Below are 18028 nucleotides of genomic sequence, written 5' to 3'. Positions count from 1 at the left end.
CAGAGGATTGCAGTGGAGATATGAACTCATGATTATGTGTCGTTCCATTCATACGTTTCTCACATCATAAAGCAGCACAAGCCTGCATGCGGCAAAATGCTGACACCATTTAGATTTGAGATGATGGGCGGCAGGTATATTTGGAAGTGGGAGGTACTCACCATTTGCAACAAAATAGAATCGAATTACTTTTCTTTGACATTCAATGATATCAACATCTTCACCATATACTCCACCAAAATATGTAGGGCCAGGGTGGTCACTATTTTTTAACTGAACCAGCTGGCAAAACTATTGTTACACAAGAGCACATGTCAAGTGACCCAGCTCTGAGGGTTTTTTTAAATTGTTTGTGTTGGCAGTGTGATGGAATATGCCCTGTTCATCAGAATAACCGCAGCTCCGACAATGCTCAGTAAAACGCAACACGACCCCAGAGAAACCAGTCCATTAATGTTATTTCCATCCACATTAAGCATCAACTTCCTCTGTACAGATGCACTACACTATGGAATGTACTGTTTACGAGATGCACTGTATCAAGTCTCCAAGGTCTCTTGAACTGACCCTCTACCACTGACAATGGAGATAGCTGGGGCACAGTAAAGCCTCAAGAACTCCTTCAGATGACTCATCATCTTATCATGGAAAAATATATCTGGATCAACACCCTCTGAATAGGAACAGCAAGGAATGCCTTCACTTCAAAGAGTGCATGGATTCAAGATGACCTTCTCAAGAGTAGCAAGAGGTGGATAATAAATATTGCCGTATTTATATATGCACAACTCATGAATGAAAAAGCAGCACCATTGCCAACAATCTGCAATTTACTAAGCCCAGATAACATTAAAGAAAAGATGACGTTAAGATTTGTGTTCCACTATATATCAAAGCTCAAGGACTCAAACTAGTTGTTTTAAAATGTCATAGATGAAAAGTTGGTTCTCCCATAAAGAATAGTGCAATTAATTGTACATTAATACCCTAACCAGATCATTACTTCAAAAGACCAGTTCGCCTCCAATGGACAAAATTACTTGCTCATTTTTTAGGTCCTGCAAGGGAATAGCAATGCCATCATTTATTACCCATCCTTAATTGCCTTTGAGAAAGTGGGAACGAGCTACCTTGAATTGCAGAAATCCTTCTTCTGTCAGCACTCCCAACATGCTGTGGGGAAAGAGTTCCAGTATTTGGTGGTGATGGACTGGCGATGCATTTCCAAATAAGAGAGTGTGTTGGTAAAGGACCCCCCCCACCCCCACCAAATTTGTCAGGGAGGGCAAATTCCTGGGAAAATTTAGACCACAGTGCGAAAGGCCGGAGAGGTTCTGAATTCCTAGGAATTTCACTGAGACAAAGGAGGGTCACCACTTGCCTGCGGTGTGAAAACATCTAATATTTAAGGTGGTTGATGGGGTGCCAATAAAGCGTTGAAAACAAGAGACTATGTAGAAATACTCTTTCTGGATGGCAGAAATGGCAAAATAATCATCTCATGGACCAATTGTAATGTGCTGAGTATCTTCCTGCCACTGGCATCCAGAAAGAGTATTTCTACACAATCTGTTGTTTCCAAATAGGAAATGCCTGCATTTAAATAAGGTGCTGGAGTAACTCATTGTGGGAATTTCACCGGGACCAAGGAGGGTCACCGCTCGCCTGCGGTGTGAAAATGCCTAATATTTAGGGTGGTTGATGGGATGCCAATAAAGTGTTGAAAACAAGAGATTGTGTAGAAATACTCTTTCTGGATGCCAGTAGCAGGAAGATACTCAGCACATTACACTTGTGGCCATAAGATGATTATTTTCCCATTTCTCAAAATCTCAGCATACTTAAATCATCTTGGGATTGAAATAAAACTAACTTACTACTTTAGGTTACTTTAACCACTTCTCGACCACAATTGCAAAAAAATAAATCTTTAGAAAAAAAAAAATTGCAAAATTCTCGAAACACTCAGCGGGTTCGGCAGCATCTTGCCTGATCTGCTAAAGTTTCCAGCATTTTAACCTTTTAGGAAATAGGCCACCGTTTTGTGAACAAAATAAAAATGTGTAGGTCCAAATGAAGATTTCACAAGTGAAAGTGGATAAAAATATTGCTCCTTTGCAATGAGATACAAAACCTTGCAATTGCATTTTACATTTCACCTGGAAACCTATTTGTCATATCACTCCTCAGCCTGCAGTCTGAAGTCTTAATTCAGCACCCCCCCCCCCCCCACCCACCCACCACGGGCACAGACATGCAACTGGCAACTCAGTCCGAGTCGGGACAGGGCACAAAGGGAGATGCAAAGTTCTATGATTTTAAAAAAACAATGAAACTTTTGCGATTTTATATTAGTACATCAATGCAAGATTTGATGCCCCTTGGAATAGCTTTGCATCCACCTCCAACGCCATCAAGTGAAGGTCAATTTCCTATACAAGATCACATCTGGAAAATCAAGGCAGCAGCGCTCACACCCCCTGCAAGCCAGAAAATGGGACTATTTTGGAATGTGCATGGTCGCTCAACACGAAGCCCACATTTCCAAATGGGAAATGCCTGGCAGTTCAACAAGTCAACTCAGGGTGGGAGAAAAAGAATCCCGTTTTCCATCAGGTCCCCGCCCCCCCATGCTCCTGGATCCGCTGAGCGTTGCTCGATGTTCCAGCTGCTGCAGCCCCCCACCGGTGCATCAGCACAGCGTATGGAGCTTTGCAGCCAGCAGACTGGGCATCGCTCAAACTCCACGCCCCAGTCTGTTCCATCCAGGCTTGTTTCTCATCAGAACGTAACAAAATGCTTCCTTCAGCGGTTCAAGCCCCCGCTCAAGCAATGTCGAAAGGCTGGGAGCAAAACTGCGCCAACACTTCTGAATGGTGGAAAGTTAAGAACGTGCAAACTGAGGATGGAGTTCAGAGAGAATGTTTCAAATTGGAGCTAGAAAAATATAGCAGAGTGTGAAAGGGATTAAGCAAAGTTAAATGCAAGCAGTGGAAGAACTACACAATCACCAAGGGACTTTATTTTTGCCTGACAATATTTTTTGTATTGTCCTTTGAATTCAATTAATTGGACTAGCATAGTTTTTTTTTTAAAAAACAAAGTACCTGTTTTGCTGTAGAAAGTAATTTGGTGCATATGTACAGTGTACTTAGGTATGGTATATAACAATAAAATCATTGTGAAGTGACAGAACTGGATAAGACCAAGAGTATTCCATCCTGAAGGCAGTGAAGACACGAGATTAATGATGTGGACATTATGCATTACAGATGGTTAAAGTGAGGGGAGTGGTCAGTACATACAGACTTAACAGCACAAATGACTGCATACAGTGCCCTCCTTAATGTTTGGGAAAGACTCCCCCCACCCCCCCCCCCACTTTATTTACCGCTGTGTCCAGTTTTCAATTTGTAATCAAACAATTTTACGTAATTAAAGTGTACATTCCAGATTTTATTCAAGGTTATTGATATACATTTTGATTTGACCATGTAGAAATTGCAGCACTTTTTATACATCGTCCCCTCATTTTAAGACATCATGTTTGGGACATTTGGCTTCACATGTGCTTGTGGGTATTTAGATATGTTATAGATACTCAGGTATATTTAACTGCTTCAGTGGTTCAGGTATTCGGAGCCTGCACTGCAAGGTGCAACCCATGGCAAAGGTGGCATGCTTTGGATCTTCCAGTTCCTCTGCACTTCCACTTTGCTCTTGCCATGCTGATAGCAGGTTAATCTTGGTCTCCTCTGTCCACAGTACCCTTTTCTAGAATTCTGCAGGCTCATTTAAATACTTTTTGACAAACTGTAATCTGGCCATTCTTCCTGTGGCTAATTAGTGGTTTGCATCTTGCAGTGCAGCCTCTGTCTTCTTTCATATGAATACTGCAGATTGTAATTATTGCCAAGACCTGCCTCCTGAAGACTATTTCTGATCTGTCAGACATACATTTGGGGATTTTTCCTCAGAATTCTTCTGTCCTCAGCCGTGGAGGTCTTCTTGGGAATACCAGTCCCTTTGCAATGACTGAGCTCACTCGTACACTCGTTCTTCTTAACGATGTTCCAAATTGCTGATTTTGGTCATCTTCAGGTTTCGGCGATGTCTCTTACTGTTTTATTCTTGATTTCAGACTCATAACTGGCTCTTTGATTTTCAGTGGCACAACTCTGGTCCAAGTGTAGAAAGATGGCAACTGCAATCTCCAAAGGTGAGCAAAAGCTTAGAAGCCTGGGTCTCTTATACCTTCACAAATGAGGCAATTAAACACACCCAAGTACACACAAACACCTGTGAACCCAATCTCCCACCTATTTGGGGTGGCACAGTTGGCATAGCAGTTAGTGCAATGCCTTTACAGCACCAGCAAATCGGGACATGGGTTCAAATCCTGCGCTGTCTATAATGAGTTTGTATGTTCTCCCTGTGTCTGTGTGGGTTTTCCCCAGGGACTCCAGTTTCCTCCCACCATTTGAAATGTTCCAGGGGTATAAGTTAATTGGGTGTAAATTGAGCAGCAAGGACTCATGGGCCGAAGTGGCCTGTATGTCTAAGTTTAAATTATGGTGCCCTTCAATGAGGGGACAATGCATAAAAAGTGCTGTCATTTTTTCCACAGTCACACCAAAATGTATACAAGTAACCTTAAATAAAATCTGGAATGTGCACTTTAATTTCACATCAGTTGTTTGATTACAAATGTAAAACTGTTGAACACATGGGCAAATAAAGGGGGAAAAAAAAAGTGTCTTTGCTCCTAACATTATGGAAAATACTGTATATGCCAAAGAAAATAGAGTATTCAATGAAAGTTAAGAGAGCTTACAAGAATCTGCTATTTGGAAGGCAACATATCAGGACAAATTTTAAAAACACAACAAAGGAAAATGCAAAGAATTAGGAAAAGACAGTTTTATGGAGAGAGATGATACACAAATTTTATTTTTGCTCATGAGCAACGCTACACAAGTCATTTTTATATAAAAGATTTCCAGTCATGTTTCATGTATTGTGGGTACATAATAAAACTTTGATTGAAAATTGCAATAAAATGTAATCAAATGTGAATAAAATATATTCAAATTGGTGTACAATTAGAAACAAGTTTCTAACAAGCATTTAATTATTTTTAAAACCGAAATAGCTCACTATGGTATATGCTGAGAATGGATTGCTACCATTCACACTTCTAAAACCATATTAATGTGGCACATTGCTGGGTACCATTTAGAGCTGATTGAGAAGAAGCTTTTTGTTCACTGCACCCCAATTCCTGACTCATTCAGTTAGTGATTTCCTTGGTGAAGGACAATGATTAAAAATATTAAACAATGCTAATTTTAAATTTATTGTGGCAAAGTCAGTTTTTTGGTAATGAGAAAATACCAAAACTGACCTAAACTGTGAAGCTATTATTTAAAGTACACATTAATGATTTGTTTTTCAACCTGAAAAGTCCAAGTACACCACTATTTTTAACCCAAAAATTTGTACATGAGTAGCAGCAGGTCCTAACAAGCCCCTATCAAAGTGCATAACCTCCAACTGAAACACTTTATGGGTAAAAATAGCACATGTGCAGCACAATAAATCCACAACCAGTTCAGTAACCACTGCACTCTTGTGAGCAGTAACCTCGGCATCCATTCCAGACAAGAAACTCATCTCTACTTGGCCGCATCAAAATAAAGGAACTCACCAAAGCAGGAATTCATTGCAGCTCACCTGCTGGTGAATGATCTGTGTATGAAAGGGCAATTAACCTGGTTAAATATCAACAGACAACACAGAAAAAAAAGTTGCTGGAGAGCAGAGATTTGGCGCAATGCTAATTCTTGTTTCTTGAATGTTAGGATATACAAAATGCTACCTTTCTCTGAATGTTCCATGCTCCAATTGTTTGAAGTATAATTAAATGTTGTGAAACATTCAGTGCTGAAATATTAAAATGTGCTGGAAAACACAACATTTTATTAACAATATTATTTACAAATGCATCATTAAAAAACTTGGAGCAGTTAGCCCTTATACTTAGTGTGAAGAGACCTTAGTGTGGATCTTGGAAATGCACAGCAGGTTGCTCTAAAAAAGTTGTGAACTATTATGTTTATCGCTACAAACTTAACTGTCGTACAAAGATTGTCATGTTAAAATAAAGTGCTTAATGTGAAATTAATGATCACTGTAAAAATCTGTCGATAATTTGGAAACTTTCTGGCTTACTTTAAATAAAAGCATACAAAATATTTATGGCAAATGAAATCAGTTGCATCAATAGTCCAAAATCCATCCTTTTATTCCTATTTATATGCTGGTTCATCTAGGCTTGTTTCGTTGGATGTTACATGCCAAATAATTTATGAGTGGCAGTTTCCCTTCTGCCTTTGTAGTGGTTAAAAAAAAATGGAATGGACAGCGCAAAAAGGATTACACATCAAATGAACTTCATTTTTCTTGCCATACTTGTCAAGGTAATACCAATAGTAAAAAAACCAAATCATGCAATGAAGTTCTAAAAGTAACTTTTTAAAAATAGTTCTTTTGAAATATGCAAAACAAAAACTAACTGTACAAACTAAATGGAAAAGATCACAAATATCAAAAATTCTTCACCTCCTCCAAAAATTGTTCATAAATAGTCATAAATAATGCAGTTGTTAGCAACTATCCTCTGGTGTTGTACAGCTTTATAGAAGGCTGACCCTTTCTTTTGCTGGTGTACAATAACTGTACTTCTATGGGGTAAATACAAAATTTCCAACTTTAGAGGGCCACGTTCAGTTAGGGAAATAGAAGACAGCTCTCGTTGAGCCTAATGTATCACCAAGCACTGCCAAGTCAGATTGTAGTTCCCTTTACTTCATCCCAATAATATATGATAGAATCTTATCCCTATTCACCCAGCACTATTTCATCAGTGGACACTCACTTTTATTTCTCATTCATTGTGGCCACAGAAAACAACAATTAATGAGAGAACTGTATACTATCTCAAATTTTTTTTTTACATTATGGGATATTTGTTTTACACCAGTTCTTGTCCTTGAAGAATTTCCTACCACCAAGAATTTGAGCCATTTTCCTCACAATCCTTGGTTAAACTGGAGGGCCATCCAACCATCCTGTGCTGAAGTTAACTTGCATGATCCAAAGTGTAAAAAAAATATCAAATAACTGTTCTTAGTTGAAAGTCTGTTATGAAAAGTTCTTTCAAGTATCTATTTCCCAAGTTGCAAGCTTTGTTCCAGAAATGATGGCAGTTAGTCATTCCCAATGTAATTGGTATTACTCAAGGTTATTTTCCAAAGTGCGAGTATCATGTTTTCATATTGAATGCAATTAAAGCAGACCAACAAAAATACTAATCAACTGTATAATGAAGTAAAATAGGAATGGTTTCAGCTACAACACAGGTATTCTTTGAAAGTGAAAATAAAAACAAATGACCACGAATCACTCCTTTGGTATTCTTCAATTGCAGCAAAATATCAGCTCTGATTCATACTGCACATATAACCTCATCATGCTTGGGTACACAGGTGTGCACTGAGTTAAGATGGTCATAAGCTGAATTGGGAAATGTGGTTGAAAATCCCTGCCACTGTTGTCATGAAGTTAAAGACAAAAGATTGGTCAGACCAAGAATCGGGGTTACAGCGCTAAAAGCAGCATTCTGAGGAATTTTTAAAAAATGCTGTATATTCTATTTTTAAAGTTTTTCTAATGGGAGTGACGGGACTACCATGCAAGGCAGTTTTGCCTGTGGTCATCTCTATGAATAATTTTGTTGAAGGAATCCATCAGCATATGGATAGTTCATGGGTGAACTTAGAAATCTCATCTCCTTCAAATAATTCTTATCCTAAAGCCTTCAAACTTGGCAGAAGTACAAATGATATCTCAGATGAACAATACACATTAACCATAGCTGCTTTAAAACAATGAAATTTCAAACATTGGGAATTTTTGAAGTTAAAATCATTTCCTCAGAAATTTAATTTGTAAATAATGAAATCTGAACGGTCAAAATGTAATTTCTTCTCCTAAAAGCAGATAATAAAATTGAAAACATGGTCAATAAACATTTGGCAATCTTCTAAGTATGACAATGTGCAACATGGAGATGGAATAATGGAGAATATTACACAATAAAAAGTATATTTGGACAAAAGCTATTAGGTAGTGCTTATTTCACTTTATGAAAGTTCACCAACTTTTTTTTGAACAGGACACTTCCACCTAACAGGATTCTTAAATCAATCAAAACAATGGTTCTCTCCATAATTTATCTTCATCTGTCTGTTTAAAATCTTAACTAGTTATCTACATATAAACAATCACTTTATGCTACTACTAGATTAAGGAAGTAACCATAACAAATGAGACAAATTTTGGCTGCAAAATCAAAGAACATATTCTGAAAAGTTCTGATACCAGATTGGTTTGGTAAAACCTTTTACCTGCATGTGCTTGTTTCATAAAATGATTCTACATTTCTGAACAGTTTTTGTACGTCACTTCTGTACATTGGAAAAAAAACGTGAGAACATTTAAATGCTCTATTGCTTTGCTCTACTGAATGGTAGAGTGGTTTTACATCATTTTACCGTAGCACTCAATTTACAGCGCCAATGGAAGCATTATCTGCAAAGCTAGTTCCTGCAGAATAATTACATGAATACATAGCAACAACCCATAAAATTGAGCTTGGGTTTTGTTATTCAAGAAATTTCATCTTCCTTCAAATTTTTCATCATTTCAAGAATTGATGCACTTTTACCAAAATAAGCCAGTCCTTTTCCTGTGTCTGTTTGAATAAACACAATTTGCTGTTGAGGAATGAAACACAAAGCAATTTGTTTACAGAAAAATTGACTGCAGTGGATAAGACAAAGCCATGCAAATGATAAGGAAACATGGCACCCAATGTATACACTGATGAGATATCCGCTTTAACATTAAAGAATTTTAGGAGTCTGACATTGAATAGCAATGCCGAATGTACTAATAAGCACTGCATTCTATTATCTGATGCTTATTGTTGCTTGAAGAATAGCACAGACCAGTGAAGTTTTGAAGTTGGCCCAAAATGTATACAAAAGATACACTCCAATTCACAAACGGGTTTGTGCCTCAGGGACATATATTTCAATACTATCTGCACTCTCTGTTGCAGAGTTCTGCCGGACAGAAGCAGCTCGTTTTGCTGCCATTAATCGCTTGCGAGCTTCCTGGCGTTGCTTGTCAGCTGAATCTGTCAGTTTTTCACGATTTAAAGGAGTTTTAGTCTTTGCTGGTTTCTTTGGCACTGGAGGGGGCAGCTTTTTCTCTTCCTTGAGAGGGTGGGGGAGAAAAAGTTGCAAGTATTAGAAAAGATCCTATTTATTAAATCAAGACCATAGTTTTGACTACAAGAGTCTTGCATCAATAAGATGGGCCATATATATCAATCAGCAATATCAAGGAAAGTCAAAGCTCCAGGCACAACCAAAAGATATTTCCAAATCCACTTGTTAGTAACCAAATCTGTCCCAATTTCAAGAAAGATTAGAGGATAAGTAATGCATAGGTAACAAAGATAGAACGCTAATATTCGATGAAATAACTTTTGTTCAAAGCAGCGTGTCAAATGTCTGAAACAGATGAAAGAAGTTTTCATTATCTATTACGACATGTCTAAAATGCAAGCAATTACAGCTTTATCTTTGACTCTTGTTCAGCATTTAACACCACCATCCCCTCAAGACTGATTGGCAAACTCCAAGAACTGGAACTCAACACTCTACTGTGTAATTGGATCATGGATTTCCTCACCTCCAGGCCACAATCAGTGAGGATTGGTAAGAACATCTCCTCCACAATCTGCATCAGAACCGGGGCACCACAGGGCTGTGTTCTTATCCCCCGCTCAACTCACTTTATGCCTATGACTGTGTAGCAATAACACCATCTACAAATTTGCTGACGACACCACTGTAGTAGGTGTCTAAAGAAAGGCGATGTGTCAGCATGCAGGATGGAAATTGAAAACTTGTCTTAATAGTGCACCAACAACAACCTTGCATTCAATGTCACCAAAACTAAGTTGATTGTTGATTTCAGAAGAGGTGGACAATCCAGTGATCATTGGGGAAAATCAGAGGTGGAGAGGGTGAGCAAATTTAAGTTTTTGTGAGGAACTATTGCAGAAGATCCTTCCTGGACCCCCAATACACCAATGGCCTCGAGAAGTAAGCACGCCAGCGCTTCTACTTCCTCAGGAGTTTCCGGAGGTTTGGTACGACACCAGAAACCCTGGCAGGTTTCTACAGATGTATGGTGGAAAGTGTGCTGCATCACGGTCTGGAAAAAGGACACCAATACCCTCGAACTTTAGTAAAGCCCCCCAAAAGGTAGTGGACACAGCCCAGGACATCACAGGCAAAACCTTCCCCACTATTGAGTACCATGGACCACTGCCGTCAGAGAACAGCAGCAATTAGCAAGGTTCCGCATCACCCAGCACATGCTCTGTTCTTGCTGCTGCTACCATCAGGAAAGAGGACTAGGTGCCACAAGACACACACCACCAGGTTCAGGAACAGCTGCTCCCTCTCCACCATCAGACTCCTCAACAACAAACTCAATCAGGGACTCACTTAAGGATTCTTACTTGTGCACTGGATACATTTTTTTTCATTCTTTCTGTATTACACAGTTTGTTTACATTTTTATCTGTTTATAGTTCTTTATTTGTTTACATGTAAACCCTGTAGTTTGTTTTTGGTCTATCAACAAGTGATAATTCTGCCTTGCCCAACAGAAAGATTAATCTTAGGGCTGGATGTGATGTCATACATGTACTCAGACAATAAATCTGAAATGTGATCTGAACTTTGTGCAGGTGATCAATATATGAGTAACTTTTCGGCAAGTATGATTTAAACTGATGTTTCAAATGAAAATGAAAATTGATTGCTTTCCACTTCACATTGCAACATTTTAAGTACAGGACAAAAAAAATGGTGTAAGGATTATCTAATTTTCTATACAAATTATTAAGCCAGTATATAATGTATTCAGCTCTCGCAATTACAATACAACTCCAATGATCTGAAATGGTCAGGAACGTGTCTATGTCAGATAGACATTTTTTTTTTTTCGGAGAACTGGTCATTTTTTAAAAACAGCCCGGTTGCAACAGCAAATCACTTGTATCAATGTTTAAACAACAAGGGAAGGATTTTTAAGCATTAAAATAATGTTTAATTCTCACCATAAAAATGGTGGCCGCCACCAATCCCTGACATGTATCAACCCTTGCTTCTGATCCCCAAGGAGGCTTCCTGGGCTGGTGGAACACTCACTGGCGAGCTCCTGCCTCCCCGGTCACCAGAGCTTCGGACTCCCGAGTCCTGACTTCGAATCCTCTCCTAAATCAGGGAGTCCAGAGTGCATGAACGTAGTAGGACGAGGGGAGGATTCGGCATTGGAAGCTTTGTGGTGTTGAGGAGGGGAGAGGGAGGTCACTAAGCCCGAGGCCACTCTCCTTGATGATGCCAGGACAAGGGATTCTTCTGACCACTTGCGGCTGGGAGACAGCAGCACGCAGTTTGGGAGGGAGAATTGGAGAGAAAAGTCAATAGAAGGTACCGAAGAAATGGAAAGAGAAAGGGGAGGGAGTGACCTGAAAGGAGAACAATTGTCATTCTAATTTCCTGTCAGGTGAATTTTAAAAAAAAACCTGTGAGGTTAGTTTGGCTCTGAAAAAAAAATTGGATTAATAAGGATTTCAGAGAATCCGATTTTGGATAATTGGAGTTGTACTGTGTTTAGCTTTGGCCTGGCATCAGTAATAAAAAGTATAGTGATCTTTTATCAATTCTGATTTGACTTAGCCCACATGTGCACCTGAGCTGAACCTCAATGCATTTCAATATGACTTCTTTGTGGCATCACAGCAGTTTACTGATTAATGCCATTTTTTTTGGCGAACGTTTATCAGCAACATTAAAGGTGCAACGTTGCATAATTTTACCACTATCTTCAGGCCAATTGCATTGTTAACTAAGCTGATTTGAAGATAACTAATCTTGCAAGTCTCATCAGCCCATGCCAGGAAAATTGGTGAGCTTTACAGACCAAGTTAAATTCAATTGCACATTTTAATCTTAATTTCAACTGAACAGCAACTAATGTACCTTTCCATGGATTCTTTTCCAAAATAATCTCTGCACTGGCAAAGAATACAATTATTTGTCTTCATTCATTGTTACTTCCCAAATTCTTAACTTACCTTCTTTTCTGGCATTTCAACAAGTTGCCAGTCATTTGCCTTGAGATGATAAAGTTCATCAAATTTCAAACTAATATCTTCAATGGAAAGTTGCAACATATCCCAAAAACCAGCTAGATCCTGTGCCGTAGGTCGTGGATTTGCATTCTGATTCTACAAAATAAAAATGAAAATAGGTGTCAATTCTGAGAAATGTCTTATTACTATTTCACTGTTTTCTAACAGTGACTTGTGCTGCAATGGGTAATTGTCAGAAAGGAGCGAAGTTAGTGACATAGTCTGCCCTGTTGAACCACCTTCATCAACATGCTTCAGTTAGACCAGTAATAGAGGTGATTTTGATTTCGAGTCAAATCCTGTCCTCACTCTACACATTCACATTTTTGCCCCTTGGTGCAGAAGTAAATAAATTATTTCTCCTCAAGGCTGCAAATAGATTTGCCTCTGTAGCCAGTGACAATGGCCACTAAGTTAAAATTACCAGAAGAATTTCTTTACACAAACCTTTGGAGCAAGTCACGATTAGGGCATAAAGTGTTTGCGTCAGAGGCCATGACTATTACATTTTCAATTCAAGTGTTTGAAGTTAACAATGGAGACATTACTCTAACCATATTTCTGAAAATTATGCAGGGCATCCATCCTGCCATTTCTAAATCAAATCAGATTTGCAGATTCTAAAGTGTTCTTGTTTGAATCAAGCTTTTTGCTTTGCTATTGAAGCTAAACAGCTGAAATACTATGCCGCCGAGAATCTATTCCGTCTTTTCCCACAATTTATTGGTCACCTTCACAGTTTACAGCACCATTGCCCTTGAACACCACTTATTCAGCTGAGTGATACACTTGCCTGTTCCCTTCTTATCTATTCAGATGTAACCAGAAAAATACTTTTCTTACCATGCTTTCCCTCTCCAAGTTCATCCATGAAACTAAATTTCACTCCCTTGAGCTCACTCTCCCTGGATGAAAGACCATAAAATTTCCTTGCAAAGCCCATGCTTTAAATGGTTCCCACTATTCAGGAACTTGCTGTTCTATTTTATAATTCCTCATCAAAAAGAAAACAACCACTGTCTGTACTGACTTCTCCTCTAGGTTCTTTGTTGCATTATCAAAAGCATCTCTCCCAAAATTAAATCTCTCCAACTTGATTTTAAGTGTGATAAACAAGATGAACTCTTTGGGGTAGCATTAAATACGGAGTCCATTTGCTGTTAAGTGATCCATTAACCGAAACAACAGCCCTGTGAAATTCTGTGGAAACTAGTAGAAGCTAATGAATTGTTGAGATGGAAAGGAAATGCCATACCTATTTCTGCATACCCTTGCACAGGTCTTCTTGTTTGCTCTCTGACAAGTGGCTAGATAGGAATTGTCAATGGACTACTTTTCAATGGGGGAAAAAAAATCCTGAACAATCAAATCAACATGTAAAAACCAGTCATTTTCATTCATTTCTCTCTTGCGGATAGTTAAGGAGAAATTCCCTCAACTTTCAAATAAGATGAGTTAATTTAATAAAGAACACAAATTCCCCTGCTTGGGAGTGGAATATCAGGAGTGGAATTTAACAACAGGAACATCTGCTATGAATACACAGGTTTGGCTCATGCCATTGCCGACAACATTTTCTTTGAAACGTCATACCATTTTGTAGAGTATCCTATTCTTGAAAATTAGAAATCACGCTAATTATAACTATTAATTTATTAGTCAGATAAGCCAGATTTAAATACCAGATTCTGTTCGCAGAGACCGTGGAACTGCTTCAATTTCTGAGACATCAAAAGCTGTGCACTTCCCACCGCGCTTCGGATCTTTCCTAGAACTGATAAAAAAAAAAGAGAAAGGATTTTCCATATGCAGAGGAAACTATAATCAGAATAATTTCAAAATACTTTTTGTACCGGACAATAAACACAAAATAAAAGGGAAAAAATCTGCAGAAAACTCAGCAAACATAATCAAAGAATAAAAACCAATTTAACACTCTGATTTGAAGCCACTTACTTGTTCCCCTTCAACACCTGGCTGTTGTTCTCGCCTACCTTCTATCCTACATAGCTCCTGTTACGTTCTTTTCAAATGTACATTAAAATACTAAATATCTTCCTGTCACTTTCTGCACTGCATTAAGAGGATGTAAATAGCTGGAGTAGCTCCAGAAAAACTCTTCATGCCTCCAGTTAAAAGTTCTGGTCCCTACCCTGTGAGATTCTGATGGAATCACCTACTTCAAAGGTAGAGGTGATACTGATCCAGCTTGCTTCTAGACAAAGTCAATCTGAACCAAACTATATTTAATGGTGAAGCATAAATGTAAGCACACAATACATCAGCACTGAAATAACAGTGCCAGTATTATTATCAACATCAGGAAATTAACTTAACAAGTGTGTAATTTGGATGAACTATTCTTACATTCTTTTGTATCAATATCTAATTTTACTCTGAAGAATGCTGAATTTGAAGTGGGGATAAAATCTAATAAACATTAGTTTATTTTTTGAAACTGTTGAACTTTTTAAACTGACAAATAGTACATGAACATAGAAGAAATATCTATTTTTGTAGTGCGAAAATTAAATGGACAAAAGACCGATTTTAAGGGCCTAAATTCCCAACTGTTATTACCATACCAATGTAATATTTACTTCAAGAAGATTGATTTTATATGGAGAAAAAGAAACAAATTAGAAATCATACATCTTCAGAAAAACAAAACAACCTTTATGAAGATTATTTTAGGTGGTCATTTGTGCTTTGAGTTAAAGACAATTTGATAAAAAGACCAACTTTGTTTTTCATTGAAATAAAGGTAAATTCAAGCCCAAAAGTCATGGTTTAGACCATGTCTCTTCTAAAGTACAAACTCTTCTATTTTACAGTTCTATAAACATTGGGCACCATTCAATAAATTGCACACACATTCACTTTTCACAGTGATACTCTGTATCAATTAAGTCAGTTCTTCATTCTAAACTTTTTGGAGTTGAGGAGGGTCTTTCAAATTAATGAGGGCAGGTCTGCCCACTTCCCATGCAGGGAAATCAACAATTATTAGCTGCTTATTAGTAACATGCAGATATCATTTTGAAAAGACTGGCTAAGCACTGGAACAACACTTAGTCACTTGCCGTAAAGTACAACGAGGCATGGTACCTCACCAGGGAACAAATAGTTTGTGCGGCAAACCATCTGTCAATTTTAGATAGCTCTAGTCGGATCATTTCTCTAAATCCCAGAACCACAGTTATCAAGAATGTTTAAGAATTTGCAGTCGAATTATCCTGGCCAGCCAGAGAGAGTTAAAAAAAAAACCTCAAATTGGACTTTGATTAATCTAACTGAAAAAGATGGTTAACATGATAAATTATTGATGATTTTATGTGCTCCTTGATTTACATACTTTGGGAGAGGGGAAAACTTTTCCTCAGTCAGGCTTCATATTCTCCCACAATATTACACTTTGTTTTAAACAAAACTGAAGGGAATCAATGAGATGGCTTAAAATATATAGAATGGAGTTTGAGATCAAGTCGACATTGCATTTTTATTTAACCTTAAAACAAACCAGAGTTGAAGTGAATTCTAATAATGGAGGTAAAATATAATTGTCTTGTTAGTGTACCTTCTTCAGAGAGATTATTTTCTTTGGTTTCTTTCTCCATTTGATGACACCATCCCTCCATTCTTTCTTTCTCGGCTTGCAATAGTTTCAAGAACCAGTAGCCATCCCGACGACACGAAGCAGCGTGCACTGGTTCGACAGGAAGATTGTTAGCAGATTCTAACCATGGTTCTGGTGGTGGTAAAGAGGATGGATCTAGGGCTGGGTCTAAGTTATCGTAAGCAAAAGCTTTGTTTTTTGTCTGGGATCCCTTTGCATGCTGCCTTGCAGGAGGTTCAGAGTTTGAGATGTTATGGTGCTGGGTTGAATCAGTAAATTGATTGCCTTTGTCCTTGGATCCAGCAGTAAAATTACAACATTCCTGTGCATCAGAGTCAGTTTCTTGTTTTGACGTCATGCTGCTGGAGCGGCTTAAACTGTTTTATGGAGACAAAAGTTCAGAATGACATAACAATTCCTTTCAGTGAGCAAATTACAAGATGGAATGCAAGCTGATAGTACAGGAAAATAATTTGTACAGTATTACAATATGAAATACAACCCAAAAAGATGTAGCTGCTCATCATAAAAACAGAAATGAACAAATGGCACAATATGAAGTCTGTGTGAGCATTTTTTTTTAACCCTCAAAGTACCCCAAAACTTACTGCACAAAAGGGAATTAACTGGTCTATTGGAACAAAAGGTACCAACCCCAATCCCACTTTCCTTCAAGTACACACCCAACTACTTTTAACTTTTATGGTTTTTGGACTGCAGGCATGTAACAGCACAATTAAGAAATTTTGCCATTACAAGGGCAATCTAAAAAGGAATGTGCAGGAATTTTGAGGCAACGAATTTATCCGGTACGATTTGTACTGCAGGACTACTACAACTTTTTAGAGGAAGCCTGCAGTATAAATCGTACCAGAAAAATTTATTGACAATCATCCACTTTACTGCACGTCCAACTACCAGGACTGTTGCACTCAGGTACTTGCAGTCTAAAGAAGCGTCCAGGCAATAATTATGTTAATTTTTTTCCACTATTTTCCCCGATACCGCTGTCTAAAAATTGTAAATGTAACATTTTATCACAAAGAAGCAACTGTACACAGGATTCTTATAGAACAATAAGATCAATTCGATTGTTTGAATGAAAATGAGAGCATCATTGACACAAAATCTAACAAACAAAATAATTTCTTCAGGCTTCACAACCAAATTACTTGTGATCAACACTTGCAAAGCAGCATTGTAGAACAGCAGTTAATATCCTGCACATCTCCAGAGGACTAGGTTTGATCCTGACCTTGTCGAGTTTGCACATTCTCCCCGAGTTTCCCCCAGATGCTCAGGTTTTCACCCACATTTAAGAGGTGTTGGTTGGTACGATAAATAGCTACTTTAAACAACCTCACTTCTATGAGGGTGGCAGAAGAATCAGAAAGTGAAGAAAGAGAATGGGTTACAAGGAAATAAGTGGGGGGCAGGGACTTGATGGGAACCCTCTGACATGGACTGAATGATCTCCTAATCTGTTGTGGGAGGGAGGGGATAAGTAAAGCTACCCGAAGAGGCCAAGTTAAACGTATTGCAGTTTTCACAAAAAAATCTTCTCTCTAAGAAGGCAAGTAACGTTGTCAGAATTCTACAAATGTAAACATTTCTGAAAATGTTATCTTTGTAAATTTATTGCTATGCAATAGGGTAATTAATATTTTTTAACTATGACCTTTAACTTTCAGTCGTAAAACAATGATCTTAGAATAGATATACCGACAAATCAAATTAATACCAGAAATAAAAAGGGAAAAATGCATTCTCAAAAAAGTCAACATAATTTCCAAACTACCACAGTGCAAGCAGTGGTTGAAGGATAGTCACTCAATCAAGTGGAGATGTGGTAAGTGCAAGTGGGGGGCAGGGACTTGATGGGAACCCTCTGACATGGACTGAATGATCTCCTAATCTGTTGTGGGAGGGAGGGGATAAGTAAAGCTACCCGAAGAGGCCAAGTTAAACGTATTGCAGTTTTCACAAAAAAATCTTCTCTCTAAGAAGGCAAGTAACGTTGTCAGAATTCTACAAATGTAAACATTTCTGAAAATGTTATCTTTGTAAATTTA

At 38.1% G+C, this 18028-nt stretch overlaps 1 protein-coding gene across 34 annotated transcripts in view; it reads right to left on the bottom strand.

Annotated features, from left to right (window-relative positions):
* Window positions 1-4919: 4919 nt before the first annotated feature.
* Window positions 4920-18028, bottom strand: part of LOC138735739 (disks large-associated protein 4-like) — a 482104-nt gene continuing 468995 nt past the window's right edge. For all 34 annotated transcript variants that reach the window (XM_069884077.1, XM_069884055.1, XM_069884063.1 and 31 more), the window contains 4 exons: window positions 15918-16333; window positions 14023-14114; window positions 12284-12436; window positions 4920-9341 (listed from right to left, as the gene is read on the bottom strand). In XM_069884077.1, coding sequence (XP_069740178.1) covers window positions 9123-9341; window positions 12284-12436; window positions 14023-14114; window positions 15918-16333 — 880 coding nt within the window. In that variant the 3' untranslated portion in view covers window positions 4920-9122. The remainder of the gene's footprint in view (window positions 9342-12283; window positions 12437-14022; window positions 14115-15917; window positions 16334-18028) is intronic.

The sequence above is a fragment of the Narcine bancroftii genome, chromosome 6 (genome assembly GCF_036971445.1).
Source record: "Narcine bancroftii isolate sNarBan1 chromosome 6, sNarBan1.hap1, whole genome shotgun sequence".
Lineage (NCBI taxonomy): Eukaryota > Metazoa > Chordata > Chondrichthyes > Torpediniformes > Narcinidae > Narcine > Narcine bancroftii.
This window is presented reverse-complemented; position numbering and strand designations above follow the sequence as displayed.